At 44.5% G+C, this 15,194-nt stretch overlaps 1 protein-coding gene across 3 annotated transcripts in view; it reads left to right on the forward strand.

Annotated features, from left to right (window-relative positions):
- Positions 1–257: 257 nt before the first annotated feature.
- Positions 258–15,194, forward strand: part of oxr1a (oxidation resistance 1a) — a 153,724-nt gene continuing 138,787 nt past the window's right edge. For all 3 annotated transcript variants that reach the window (XM_041941833.1, XM_041941837.1, XM_041941834.1), the window contains exons 1-2: positions 258–344; positions 14,944–15,029. In XM_041941833.1, the coding sequence (XP_041797767.1) occupies positions 15,013–15,029 (17 nt within the window). In that variant the 5' untranslated portion in view covers positions 258–344; positions 14,944–15,012. The remainder of the gene's footprint in view (positions 345–14,943; positions 15,030–15,194) is intronic.

Below are 15,194 nucleotides of genomic sequence, written 5' to 3' on the forward strand. Positions count from 1 at the left end.
AGCAAACACTGAAGCTGAATGAAACTGCTTCCCCCCTGCTCTCCCTGTTCTCTCTGTTCTCTACTGTATCACTGTCATGCCTGTAGTGCATCCCAGGCTGGCAGCTCCCCCTCCTCCTCCTCCTTGCTGGGACGCCCGCTTGGTACGGTCCGCTCCTCCCCTCTCCTACGTCTCAGCGATGGTAGTTTCTATTGGGAGAAGGTCAAATGACTCCGCATGTCTGCCTCTGTGTACATTCCCGCGATGGTGCACGCCTGATGAAGACACACTTCCAGCGCTAAATCGTCTGTCCGAGTGTTTCCGCGAGCGTCCGGAGCGGCTCCGCGCGTGATGTCCGTCTGAAAGTAAGTGCGTGTTTGGTGTTTCCGAAACGATTCACCTGTCTTATATGTTGATATGCCCGGATTAGTCGTTCCCTTATAAAGGTTTAATGTTGGTACAGTGTAGTGTTTCCGCACAGCTGCTGCAGCTCTGCAGCCGGGCCGCTTTGAAAACACTTCTTTTAAGACGCTGCTTCCTGTGATGCTTCCAGGCGGTGCAGGTGAAAGCCAGGTGAAGAGTCGCTTTAGTTCTTCCCTGAAGTCACCTCACGTCGTCTAATCAGTCACTGCTAATCTACTGCTACTACCATCAGGAGGTGGCGTGTGTCTCTTGTACCTTCAGCGTTACCTGTAACGTGTACCTGCCGTTTCTCTGTCCTGGGATACATTGTGGAAGCTTAGTGAATTAACATCCCAGCAAAAGTAGGTTGGGACCCCCTGCAGGAATAATGCTGAGAAGCACCAGAGGAGAAGGGCAATAAGGTCACCATAGACCTCTTACACAGTATCATAGAGGGAAAAGAAAAGCACCAGAAAGTACCAGAAATCCAAATAAAGCCCATTTAAACTGCTATATGTCTCTATAAAATCCTATTTTTTTAAGTTAAGCCTTTTGTTATAGTGAGTTGATGATTGGATGTTTACTTTCTTTCCTGTGAGTGGCCTCTGAGGTCAGTGTTATTGTGGGCGTGTGGAAAGTTCACTCCTCAGCAACTAGAGCGCTCTGAGGAAGGGAGGCTTAATGAAGTGAGTCATCAGAGTCAGCCCGAAACTCCCCCCTGCAGAGGAGCATGTTGCTAAGCCTATTACACCATTGCATAATGCAATAAGGTATAGCCTCATAAGGTGCACAGTGAGCTGCCTCCGGGGTGCCATGGTGGGTGGGTGGGGGGGGGGGACCTGTATATTGTCCAGCCTTCTTAAGCTCCTATTATACATCTTAATGAAACATATCAGTCGAGAGCGGGGTCAGCATGTTCAGGTGCTGTATTGCTGTCCAGAGACACACACGGTGCTTTGCTGATGCGCTCTGTCGCTCGCTCAAGGTCGATTCAAAGCAAAGTGAGATGAAGGAGTTGAGAGGTGTTGCAGGTCACGTGGATGAGAATGTGTCGTATGTTTCTGCGATGGCGATGGCTCATGTTGTTTGGCTCGGTCCACATTAGAAAGCGTTGACTGCAACCACCAAGGCCTGCAAATAACAACTATTTTGATTGACCTGCATATTCTTTCTTCAATCAATTGATAACAATTTGATTTCATCATTTTATTCCAAAGACAAAATGTTGTTTCAAATTGAAAATATGAACACAAGTGATAAGCCTACCTGCTGCTACCCAACATGTGCAAAAGACACAATAAATAAAGTGCACAGCTCACATCTGTGTTGCCTCAACAGATGTGAGCTGATAGAATAATGATTATAAATAGTAAAAAAGAAACTCAACCGTTAACCACATCAGATAGCTTTGACATCATGGTCAACATGCTCCTGGCTAACTCTAGCGCTCCTCCTGGAAAGTATGTTGCCTTCTGCCGAGTACAGCTGCTCAGATACTGTTGAGATGCCAGATGCACGAGTGTGACTTTGCTAGCCTGTCCACGCCGGGATATCTATCCTTTTTAGCCTTCCACCAATGTAATGGACTTTCTTCCTTGGTAAGGGGCTTCTCTCTCTCCAGGGTATTTGAGGTCTTCATCCCTCACTTGGCTGTTGGGATCCTCAGCCTCCCGCTCTCTGTTCTCCTCTTCACTGCAGCTTTCAGAATCGAGCTGTGAGTCGTGTAAAGAGGCAGGAGTTGGAGGTTCAGCAGCTGTAGTAATGGTGGAGGAGGAGGCACTGGCTTGGTCACAGAGACTGCCATGCTGCTGGCCGTCCATCTCCCTTTTCACTGTGAGTGCCACTTTGGTGTGCACATTCAGGACTTGGTTAGGTGTTAGAAACTTCTGAACCTGAGGAACACTGTGATTGGAGCGGCGGCAGAGAAAGAAGTCTCCCTCTTCCGTCGCTGTTTCAGCTGCTCTGTTGCATCGAGTTGGAAAGCCTGAGCCGGGGCTGACTTGAAGGCAGCGATCTGGGTGGACTTCAATAGCCCCATTCACAAGTGGAGATACTGCAGAGATTACGCTGTACAGTATTTCTCACCCACTCATGAAGACAGCTGCATATTCAAAAGCTTTTTGGAAACCTCCAGCAGGCTCCACTTGTCTAGTTTCAAATCCTGGTACCTCTTGCCCCTTTGAGAGACGTACCCGGCTTATCATGAAGAATGTGCTGGCCCACCTTGTGCTTGTATCCTGAACAAGCTGTTTCTTTGTTGTTGTGAACTTGCTCACATCTTTTTAAATTGTTTCACGAGACATCCTGCAGCCCCAATCGCTTTTTCGATGCTTGGGGGTGCACGACATGCACAGTGGGCTAAATTTGCTAGGAGGAATTTCAAACCTGGTGTTTCCTCCTCCAACCGCTCTGCAGTGTTTGCTGTCATGTCTGTCCTGAGGTGGTTTGGTGGTCAGGCAAATTGACTCCATGTCCCAGACATATTTGATGTAGCGGCATGTGACGCCAAGGCTTCAGTGGCTATACATCTGTGGTGAGAGCAGTCTTGCTGTTGTTGGTTTTTATTGCAGCCTTCACTTCCTGGAATGTCTCTTGACGTTTCCTCTCCATCACCTTAGTGAAATGGGTCCTTGAGGTAAGAGTGTAACCAGGGTGGAGGCTGTTGATGATTGCTCTGAAGCCTTCATCTTCAACCATTGATAACGGCCGCATGTCGGTGACGAGCATGTTTAAGGCAGTATCTGTCAAAACAGCCGCTTGCTGTGGTGTGCATGGCGCTTTATTCCCCATCAGGTAGGCACGGGGACTTGTTTTTTTCTGTAATCAGGTGTGAGTATGCATAATAGCACAATTTCCATAAAACTCAAAACATGCCTCGTTTTAGTTAAACATTGCTCACAGTATTTCTCCAAGGTTGCCTGCTCGCCATACATGCAGAATGGAAATAGTAAAGGTAGTGGTGCTTAATTCTCCAGTTTCTGCAATAAAGCACAAAAAAATGTGCATATCTGTGAGTAGTTACTGAGAGGCAGCATTTAGTAAAAGGACTGTAAAATGAGATGTGAATGCTAAAAGTCAACTGTTGCAAGCACTGCTATTGCTACGATACCACACTAAAACCAGATCATATTCAGATCAAGCTTACTATCCTAGCCAGTTAGCTTAACACTCAATGAGGCAACTTTAATGTGAAGTGTATTTATGTCAAGTGTATTATCATGAATGAATTTTAGTGATTTCATTGATTCGAACTCCGTAATACAGAGTCAAAATAGTTGCTCAGCAATTTGCTGTCGATGGACTAGTAAATAAAGTGACTTATTATATGAATTATTCCAGCTTCCCTAACCAACTTGTAGTTATAAAATGGAAATTTGGTCTAATCTTATGAGTCCCTTTTGTTGGGAATCAGTCCTGTTAGAGAAAGCAAGAAGCATCCCTTCTGTCAATACTGTAAGGGATGGCTATCTCTCTCTCTCTCACACACACACACGCACAGATACAAACACACACACTTTAAATGATGACTCTCATGATCAAATTATGCATGGTCCTGCTGGCTTTGATTAATCCTTCACCTTGCCATCGTCAGTGCGTGCATGCTGTTACCAATTGATTATATCCTTGAGATTCATGTTGATGAAACTGAACTGTATTCACTTAGTAGAAATGATTATGTACATGCTTTTTTTAAAAAAAGAAACAAATTGAATTAGCAGACTTATGATAAAAGCGTCTTTCAAATAAATCAAGCTGTGCTTTCGTGCTTTTGATGCTTAGTTTTCATGCTGATAAGCCGAAGCCGTGCGGGATGAGGCTTGATGTTTATCACGACGGCTGCGACAGAATTCGGTATCTCTCAGATTCATCTGTGAAAGGCTCTAAAGCCAGCTGCAGCTACCCCATCTATCTCTGCAACCTCATTAATGCACACACACGCAGGTAGAGGTGAGAACCTCTGCGCTACCCTGAGGAACTGACTTGTTGCCAGGCAGAGTGTTTTCCTGAAAACATGGCTCGGTGAAAAATTAGTGCTAAGCTGCTGCTATTTTTATACTCAATGGGGTGTTTCCTGTGACAACGTCTAGTAAAAAGTGCTTTTACATTGAGCCGACACTATTTGACCTTCCATTATAGGATGGTAAATCAGTGGTTCTGCATAAGCATGCGTTACTCCATGCAGATATTATAAGTGGTTCCATGTGGATTCTGTGGTCAGGAAGTACTGCAGTTTTATGTAAAAATGACTGATCCCGGAAAAAATCTCTCTCTGAGTCATTAATGCTTCTCATTTGTTCTATAACAGCGCCATGCAGACAGTGAGGAATTGTTATGGTACGTATTTGTAATACATATGGTTCTCCAGTGGTTCTTTGAGAGCTCTTAAATCAAACGGAGCAGAGGGAGCCACCGTCGCTGGTGGAGGCAGAGCCTTAAACCTTGGCTTCGTAACTGGTTGGTGCTAATCCATGTTCAAACTGCTTAAACTCACAGAGGTTGTTGCAGCAGAAAAGAATAAAGAGTCGTTTGAGGCTGAGTGATGCTGTACGGTGCCACATGAGGATGGTAATCTTCAATAATAAATCTCTAAAAGAGGGTTTTGCCTGCAATCAAAATCACATTCCTTCTGATCACTGGCCAGAGTTTTGACTCTTTGAAGCACTTTGTTCAGGCGTCATTAGAACCTTTTAGTTATCGGTGTCCTAGAGTGCTATTTCGTAGGCCAAAAAATGTGTGTAGCATAAAAACTTGACTCATGAAATATGTTGAAATGATCGGCTGCAACATACTTAATGAACATGTTCGTACGTGATACAGTTACATCACCTTTGAAGGACAGTCGATGCACTTCACCTCACTAGTTTTCTCCATGTTCTGCAGTAGGAAAGGAAGGAAGGAAAGGAGAAACCTTCAGCAGAACAGGTAACTGATCAATGGGAGGGTCATTCAGGCCAATTAAAGGTGCCCTGTGGAGTTTTCTCGTTAACAAAGATTACCTTTACACTCAGTGTTACTTACCAAAACACATGTGTGTATCCTTGAGTTCAAACGAAGACGTTAAATGCCTTTCTTCCAAACATTTGTAAAGCCCATTTTGATTTGCTTAGTTATTTTAAATTCTACACCGTTTACATCCACGTGAACTAGCTTGCAGGCTTCTTGTCCTGTCACATCGCTGTATCTCTTGGCACATTACTGCCACCTGTAGATCAATGGAACAGTGTGAAACCGTTGACTGGACTGGTCAGAAACTCCACAGGCTACCTTTACTATCTCTGAAATCTTGCATATGTTTAGACTGTTACTGGCTGTGATGTACACCGCACCTGAAATCAGGCCTGTCATTATTTTCTCTGTTAATTGTTTGGTCTATAGTCAAAAAACTGTTAAAATGCTGATTACAGAGTCCAAGGTGAGCTCATCAAATGTTGTTGGGTCCCTGAGCAAAAGATATTCAAGTTAATTATATAAAGACTAAAACAGCAAATTCTCAGTGTGGGAATGTGCCCTGATCATTTTTAGGAATTTTAACTTGGAAAAATAATCACTTATTGAATTAATTAGTTATCAAAATAGCTGTCGGTTAATTTTCTGTTGATTGATTGCTTGAGTAATCACTGCAGGACTACCTCTCATTTGTTTAAAACTTACTGGTGTTAATTCAGAGTGCAGTAAAAATAAATGTCCTCTGATATTGGCAAGCAGCTGCATGCGCATTTGTATTCAGCCCTGGTCCCAGCAGTGAAACTGCTAGATGAAGCCGTTTAGCCAGCTTTTTGTTTTGTTTTTAGATTTTTTTTTATTTCTTTTTTTTCTTTTTTTTTTTGTTTAGCTTTTGTAAATATTAGTTTTTCAAAGACTGTGCTGTGATGCTGAGTTTTTAGAATAATAGACAGACGGACAGACAGACAGACAGGGAGGGGAGGGAGGAAGAGGAGGGTCTTGAATCCACAAGAAAGCAATTAGATAATGACAGGGGCAGTGACACAGTGATTTGTTGCCTTCTGTTGTAATGTGATTCCAGGAATCCGGTTGAAAATGAATTTTAAAGCTTCCAAGAAATCCTTCCATTATGTTGCTTTATGGGTGCACACCGGCTCGAGACGTTGTTTACGAAGATGCACCAGACATTCCCAGACAGAACGATGCTTTATGTGCAGTGTGGTTGGTTAGAAATGACTTGTGTTCACATGTAAGAGTGTTTGTCTGGAGTCGCAGTGAAAGTCCCAGTTCTCCGTGATGATTCGGCTTTGCAGAGCACATAAAGAAAGCCGTGGTCATGCAGCCAGACTGCAGGCTGTAAAGAAGCCCCCTCCAGCCCTCCCTCATTTAGGTATAAATACCCTGAGGAATGTTTTGTTTTCTCACTGCTCTCTGTGTCAGTTTCATCTCTTTTGTCTGGCTCCCTCACTGTTATCCCGCTGTCTAATGATGATAATCTCAAAAGAGACTTACGGGGGATAAGCACCCTCAGCTGTCCTCCTTAAAAAAAAAAAAAAAAAAAGAAGAACAGGTGAACAATGATGGAGGACCGACTGCAGCAGTTGTAGTATGTAGCCTACAGGGCAGTGGGGCGGGCTTGGTCTGGGTCCATAATAGCTTTACCCTACGTACAGTAAACAGCGCCATGGGACTGGTTGGAGGATTACAGAGGATTTGCCATGCTAAGCCAGAGGAACCCAGCCCAGTGACCCCCTCATGTCTCCTCCTCCCTCGAGCACAGCAACAAACCACCATCTTCTTCTCCCTCCTCCCTCTTCACTTGGCCCACGATGCACTGGGGGACGGCCATGTGACCCAAATCACAGATTATATGGATAGGATAAAGGATGGCGGAGACAGTCTTTGGATGTTGATGTTTCATAAAGTGATTAAATCTGTTTCCCTCTGATCGGTTCGCGGGTGATGAATCTGCGCTCGCTTCCTGTGTTCTGCCTTTTTTACCCCTGCTCAGGGACACGTTTCCTGACAGATCTGCAAATTTGGCTTTAATGACAAAACTTATCATCCCAATGGCTGTCGGGGTAAATTAAGGGCATGTTCTGAGTGCATTTCCCGCCTTGCGAATTGAGTGATAATGTGACAGGCAGATGACATACATCACAAAGCCCGCGCCAAGTACTGTAGCTTGATGGGAAGAAGGCGATGCTGTCAGCGAACTAAAACCTGATTTGGCCCCATCACTTAAGTCGAGCGAACATTGCCTTTGGTTCCACTTTGGGACACTGCTTGAAAGCTAATTGAATCAAATAAGGGGATGGGGTCATTTTTGACTGGCGCTCCACAGGCATTTGTCTCTGTCAGCCTAATATCATGGAGTGAAGTGACTCAGCAGAGAGCGGCCCCCAACCCGACTGTGGACGTGGCCTTAACTCAAACTGACAGTGTTCTCCCGTACATACCTTGCCAGGAGCCACTCTGCTGGAAAGCTGAGGTTTTGTTCCCCCCCCCACTACCACCATTGTCATCATCATGTGTTGCCTCCACGCGCAGCGAAACCTCAGAAACACTCACAGGCAAAAATAGATCAACCCAGGAAGGAAGGCAGAGGTTTATTTTGAGCGAAGTGGTGAACTCTGAAGAAGAGTTTCTCAGTAGTTTTCTTGGCATAATGTAATCTCAGGGGGCCGTGCAGTTCCTGAATGGAGTGATGTTGTACAGTGCAGGGAAGGCAAGGGCAGAGAGTCGTCATCCCTGGTGCGAGGAACGACTCATGTCTGATTTCATTGATGCCTTCATTGACTGTGCCACCTTTTAATAGAGCTACAGTACGGCGCGTCTTATGTAATGTACAGGAGGTGGCGTCGCACATACGGGCTGGAAGGTTGAGGAAGTTGAGGAAAATGTTAAGAGAGGGAACTCTCTGGGCTTCTACTGCTTTCTATACTGTGGTGAAGGGCAGCTTGGGCTAGGCTAAGCTAACAGTCTCCTGGTTCGGAGCTTCATATTTAATCTAGAGACTCGCGGCATGATCCTCTCATCTCGTTCCTCTTTTGCCTGCTCTGCCTTTTCGCCTTCTTTTCCCACACAAATTGCATAAAGGTGAACAGTTTTTAATGAATGCCCGTTTCTGTTTTGGCACAGGATCATGCAAAATGATTGTACAGGATTGTACAGAGTCAACAAATCGGTGAATGCTGATGAAAATAGTTGTGTGCCTACTGTCTAGTCTTACCACCTTCATTCAGATGTGCCAACAGAATATTGTACATTTTGTTCTAGTGCCTGTGTCGTATCCCATAATATCTATTAAAAACTTTATTGCGATTTTCAAATCTGAGTTCTCAGACCATTAGTTTTACAGGGAGCTCACTTTATACGCATGCTTTTTTTTTAACCTTGTTGTCTCGTATTTAAATTCATTATGGGAGCGGGTTCAAAAAGTTTAATAAAACATTAAATGAACTCAGCCAGCGTGAACTCGTATTCTGTTTAGTGGAAATGGTAATTTAACAAACATTTATAGTCTTCCATATTTTAACCTCATTGCCGTGGCATTCTCATAAGCATAGATTGCGCATCTAATATTACCCAAAGCACGCTGTCTGTAAAAGTTATAGCTGTTATGATACAGGCTGGAATGAGCCTCCTGGTGCTCTATTAGATGATGGGATATGAAGAAGTAAACCGGAGAAGTCTGATCCATTAGTTGCTGTGAATCCCCCAGTGTGTTAGAGTTATTTTCTTTCATATTTTGTCATATTTTCAGCTTTTCTATCTAAATCCAGTTTCTGAAAAGAAAGAAATTGTTGAAGTCAAACATGTATTGTCATTCTTTGGTCTAAATTAGATAACCTGAAGATAGTGTCAATACAGGAACACAATTAAGCCCATGCAAGGTTTGGATATTGAACTGAAAAGAGAGATTCATTATCCCTTCCCACTGACAAGTGCAGGTGAAATGAATGTACATAGAGATTTTTCATTGCAGGGGGGGGGGGGGACCCTCATCCAGGGCAACCCAAAAATCTGACGGTGACACAACTGACCTCCAGCATATTGCCGAGTTCCTCCGGGAGACGCAGATAAGGTGCCCCTGAGCAGATAACAGCCGTGCATCGCAACCATTAGCCCGACGCAAGTATGAGAGTCAGAAATGACAGAGAGGGTGTTTATTCGTTGCCCAGTAATTGACTGAGCATTACCATAATGGCATTGTGTTTCCTGCCAGGCTAATGTTGACCCCTATTAGTTCAGGAAACGCGCTGCAATCAGGCTCCGTGTGCGCCGCCAGACACGGCCAAGGAAATGAATCGGGGAGGAAGGAGAGATGAGGAGGGACTGGAGGGGGAGAGATGTAAACAATGGTGAGGTGCAGACAATGGGACAACCAGGGGACAGCAGTGGAGAACAGAAGGGAAGATGAGTCATATCACTGCAGCCCACCGGATCCTGATTGAAATGCCACTGCAGCAGCGAGACTTAACAGGCAGGCTTTTTGGCCGGCCTGTATTGGAGTTTAACACTCACCAAAATATAATTTCATCCTTTCAGACTGAGCTTTACTTTGAATCCTTGTGCAATGCTGAGAAACATGGACATTTTCTGTATTTACACGCTGAGAAATCTTGTGCAGTTGCATGATGTCAGTGAGATGCTCACCCCTCAAACCTACAGACAGCATCAATACAGTCAACATACCCACAATTAGAAACTAATTTGGACAAAAAGGGCACTGCCCACGCTAGAAGTCACTCTTTAATGTTTCTGAGGTCTAGAGGAAAAGAAAATGCTTCAGTTACTGCGTGCGTGGCCCTCACCAGTTATGTGGCTGGTGTTGTGTTGTTTCCTTGCCTCTGCACTTCTTCATGGCTGTTACTGATTTAGCTGCATGCTGGGCCAGCTAATCCTGCCTCCGATCAATACTCCACTTCTCCTGCTCACACTCTGGATTTCATCCAGGAACCGGCACGGCCGATATCTTTATTTACCTTCTCTTCTCATCAGTCATTCATAAACCCGGTGGCAGGGAGAATTGAAGTTTGGATGTGAAACCGCGTGGACGTGATAGAGTAGTAGATAGGCTCGGCCGGGGGAACATCAGGCCTGATGTGTTTGCAGACGCTTTTGTTAACGGCGCACTGGATGCATGCTTAGCTCATCTCTGTTTTGTGTGAAATAGCTCTGTCAGCCCCTCACCGGACGTAAGGCTGCGTGCGTTTGGCCGACCACACGGCCCCCGCGTCGTTGTTGTTTCACGGCCGGCAGCTTTCAGCAGAAGAGCAGAGCGGAGCGCTGGCGGTACCTGCTGTACCCCTGTTTGTCTGAGGGATTCTCCTCGATCCATTACACGCTTGGATGCTGATAGTGTTTGTCAGGATGCTCTGCACGCACAGAGACAATTAAGCTGAGACACAAGGCAGGCTTAATGAAGCTCGGCAGGAAAAACATCCTCAAACAAGGGTCTTTTGCTATAGAGATGGAAGTAGACAAGGTCCATTCGTGTCGGGGGGAACCACACGGCTCCACTGGTGCTTCGCTGTGGTGTAGGTTCACGCTTTGGTGACAGTGCTGAAAGAGAGATAAACCACACAAATAAGCTGACCTTGAATGCAACCTTTTAAGGCTTTATGATTTACTGATAGACTTGTAGCTATATGTGGCACGCTCTTACAGATCTGCCTCGTCTGTAATGTACAAGATAAGAAATTCAAATGTCAGATTCCGTAATGGAGCCATATTTTGACAGCCATGGTATTTTAAATTTCAATTTTCCGTCCAGTGTGAATTGGCATCAGAGTAGCTTGGAGTGAAGAAGCGGGAGCCTGGGCTCTCTGACTCCCAGCAAACCATCTGAATCACACGAGGTCCCCAGACAGCCCGAGCTAGGCGCCTTGTTCTTCATCCGCTGATTAACTAATCAAAGCTATCATGATGTTAGTCAGATAAAATGTTCTTGTGAACTGTCACCCAGCTAACTCAAATCTTCAAACACAGACTCAACAGAGTGGATTCATCTTTTTACTCCCGCTGCACAGCAGGAAGTCTTCCAAAACGTGGGAAGAATGTGATTCTCAACTTCAACAAAATGAAGTATTAACAAATCTGCTAATGAATGGCAGATAGAATGAAATTGTATCACCAACATGTTACTGTGTGGTTGATACATCAAGCGTGTGTGCTGCACATGATACACTCTACTGGCTGTAATTTAGAAATCTAAAATAAAAACTTATCTAACCTTAATTCAGTTTCAATGCACTGCTCACCTGAAGCATTTGCAGTAACAGCTGCATCATTTGCTGCTGCTGCTACTGTCATACCATCTCACAAGCCCAGCATCCACCTGCAGGCTCTAACTTTAAGTTCCCCTCGGGGGGGAAGTCATTTTGTCACTTCCCAGTCTCTGCTGTGCTGAGCTTGGTGTGTCCTTACAGGGAGCGACAAGGTCAAAGCCAAATGCTGGCTTTGAACGTTCAGCATTTTTAGTGTCTGCCTTCACAGCGTACAGAAAAACTGAGGAGAAAATAGCATCCAGATGCAATGTCCCATTACTTAAATGAGACGTTAGTTAAATGCGCTATAACTTTTTTTTATTTACTCCCAGAAAAGATTGTGCAGGAGCTGGGTTCATTTCAATTCACGATTTTTACTTCTATTCCTGCACTATCTTCTTCTTTCTCGTCTTTGTTGCCTTCACGTTGCGTTACATTTGACTGTATAGTGCTTTAAAAAAGAAACTTATTGGTTTGTGCTCACTTTAAGCCCAGCGGCAGGTGAAGCTGGCCTCATATAATCCCAAATAAAGTCTTAATGTATTTTCAGTTTTTGTCTTGGTTCAGTATAGACCCTTGAAAGCTTGCAGGCTTGTTATTATTTTTCTGAGGGGGAGTGCTGGGCTTGGTGAAGTGCTCTGTGTAATCATTTTAAGCCTGCAACACTGTGACGAATGGGAGGATGAGTCACATTTGAACAGCAATGGAAAAGGAAATTATGCGACTCTTTGAAATTATCTCAGTCTACTGCCTGGGCTCTGAATTTTCCCACAGATTAGATAAACAGTTCGCTTTAATGAAATGAAATATTTTATAATAATTGGCTGCCACTGTGCATGTACCTGCAGCCCTTTATGGCGAGGTATTTCTCATCTCATTAATGTCCCCCTGCTGCCATTATGGTACGAAATGTTTCAGATATATAAAAACTGAACCTGTTTAAATGTGATGGACCGCTTTCAACATTTTCCAAACTGGTGCTTCTTAACAGCTATTGTGTGAGTTCCCATGATTTTATTCAGACATGGCTGGTCCCCAGGATGAATCCTAATGACTCTGGTGATGCCATGACTCTTCCTGTAAAACCACCTGGTGGTTGAAATTTGTGGTTTTAAAGTCCAACTGAACTACTTTTAGTCAACCTTTTTTGTATAATATCATCGTTTTTGAATTATTGAAAAGAAGGAGCAAAAGGTATTTTCTGTCTCAGTGTCTCATTTTGATTGACAGCAGCTGGCAGGCTTAGTGCAAGCAGAGCAAGGAGAAAAAAAATTGTAGGTGCTGTGCAGCAGTGAGTCGGGGTCAGGCATTTTGAGGAGGAGGAGGGAGGAGAAGGAGGAGGAAGATGAAAAATCAACAAAAACCTGAAGGCATAATGAAAGGACCAAATATCCAGGCAGAAGCAATACCTGTCCAGACTTCAAAGTGGTTAAATATATATACACTCAAACTGTCATTTGATTTAGGCAAAGAAAACCTTCTAAGTGAGACCCTTACAAAATATTTTTCTTTTAATATTTCAGTCGTTTTCTATATTAACTGAAAGGCATGAAAACATAAATATTACAGAACATCAGTATAAATCGAATTAAACTCCCAAGTCCCATTTGTCAACTTTATTCTTGCAACTTCAACATTTCGACCGGGGGCTAACGCAGGTTTGCCATCTTCGTGTGATCAGTCCATGTGAGGGGCTGCTGTCTGTGGCTGTCACGGCTGCGGGAGCAGTGATGGCGGCGGTGAGACTCGTGGTAAAGTGCAGTGGTTGTGGTAGCAGCAACAGTGCCGGTAGCAGCTGGAGTCACGATGGCTGTGGCAGCAATGGATGAGTCAGCAGTAACATTTGTAAATCCAATGTAAACACTAAGATGATCATTCAGTTTAATAGGGACAAAACACAGTTTTTTCTGCAGCATCTGGTTTCACCTGTTAATGAACTCAGAAGCAACTGCAAAGCTAGCAGTAGGAGTAACCGTCGTGGACATTCCCAAGTTGAAAATGTGTTGAAATGTGTTTTTTTGTGTACCATGGTGAGGCCCCCCCTCAGTGGAGGCAGAAACTAGTGCCAAACTGTTGAGAGCAGCTTCTGTCTGTAATGTGTGTTTTGTTTGGCTCGAACAGTGAGACTACTCTAATCCTTCATCCAGCTAATTGCATTATCAAACACACGTCATACCTTGAGTGTAATGCAATGTCAGAACAATTCATCTTAACTGCAGGCTGTATTTAAAACATTTTCTTGTCCCTAAAACTCAGTCTGTAGAACACGATATGCAGAAATAATAGTAAGACCTATCTGTGGCCGCCCGTATTGTTATCACATGTGAATCATGGAAGTCGCAAAATTGGCTGCCGCGCTGCCTTAGATCACTCACAGCAGTGAGTACATCTGCGGTTTCCATGTCACCTGAATGAATTATCAGATGTTTCCAGTGTCACGCTACTTTGTTAACCTTTATGCCGGCTTATTCAGCTCTCCTCTGCTGCCTGCCAGAGTGAAGGAGAGAGGAAACACGCTCCAGGTGTTATAAATGAGACGGTGTGTATGTGTGTACATGCTCGTGCGTCTAACTGATGGAGGGGGGGGGAGGTGGTAGATTGAGCTGAACAGGCCTGCCTTAATCACCTCCGTTCTCCTTCCTTTTTTTCTCCCCCCCCTTCCCTCTGGCCCTCCACTCATCTCATTACAGAGAGGAGAGGGTGAGAAGTGAGGCCTGCGTAGACCTCGGCATTAATTATTGAGCCCTATCTTCTTTTACTCCAGCTCCTCCTCCACAGTCTCTGATAACCTTTACATAAAAGAGCAGAGGCTAACTCCCAGCCATTATACAGTGTGGTAAATAGCATAGACATTATAGATGGACCCATTTTGGGGTTTTAACCATTCAGGGGCTGCTACCTAATAGCCTGAGTGTGACATGTTTACCTACACAAACAGATATATAGCTCTCCTTTTTAATGGCATTTTACTGCTCCCCCCTTTGCTCCCGTTGAGCTTCAGAGCTAATTAATTCCGCTCTGTTTTTAAATGGGTGCTGTTGTGGCAAGGCAAAGCAAATAATTATTAAAATTGACATTTGACTCCATCCTTTGTCGTTGTCATGGTGGCTGAGCGATGCTCCGCTCCTTGCCTCCTGCCATGCCCGGTCAATTAGAATCGCTCAGTTGGAGGCCAGCAAATGGAGGCTGTTGAAGTGCGCACGGCCGAGGCATCCAGACAACTGGAGGGCGACCCGACTGTGATGCTGAAAATCTCACTGTTATCTCCTTCTGTCCCCTGTGCGTGTGTGTGTGTGTGTGTGTGTGTGTGTGCGTGCATGTGTGTGTGTGTGTGTGCTTCCTGCAGGTTTGAAAAGTCAACATCAAACCTCCACCTCCCAAAGCCTCTGAGCAGGAGAAAGAAGACGCTGCCAAGATGTTCAGCACCAAAAGGTCAGCACAATGTCACTTTTGATCTCTTCTTACCTGCTCATGAAGATAAAAAATAAAATAAAAAAGACGACAGAAATCTCAGGGCGTTTTAAAATGACTTCTGCAGATGATGGCTGACATTTCTGATCGGTTGACTTTGCACGTGAAAAGACACTGATGTGAAGA

Source organism: Chelmon rostratus, chromosome 8 (genome assembly GCF_017976325.1).
Source record: "Chelmon rostratus isolate fCheRos1 chromosome 8, fCheRos1.pri, whole genome shotgun sequence".
Lineage (NCBI taxonomy): Eukaryota > Metazoa > Chordata > Actinopteri > Chaetodontiformes > Chaetodontidae > Chelmon > Chelmon rostratus.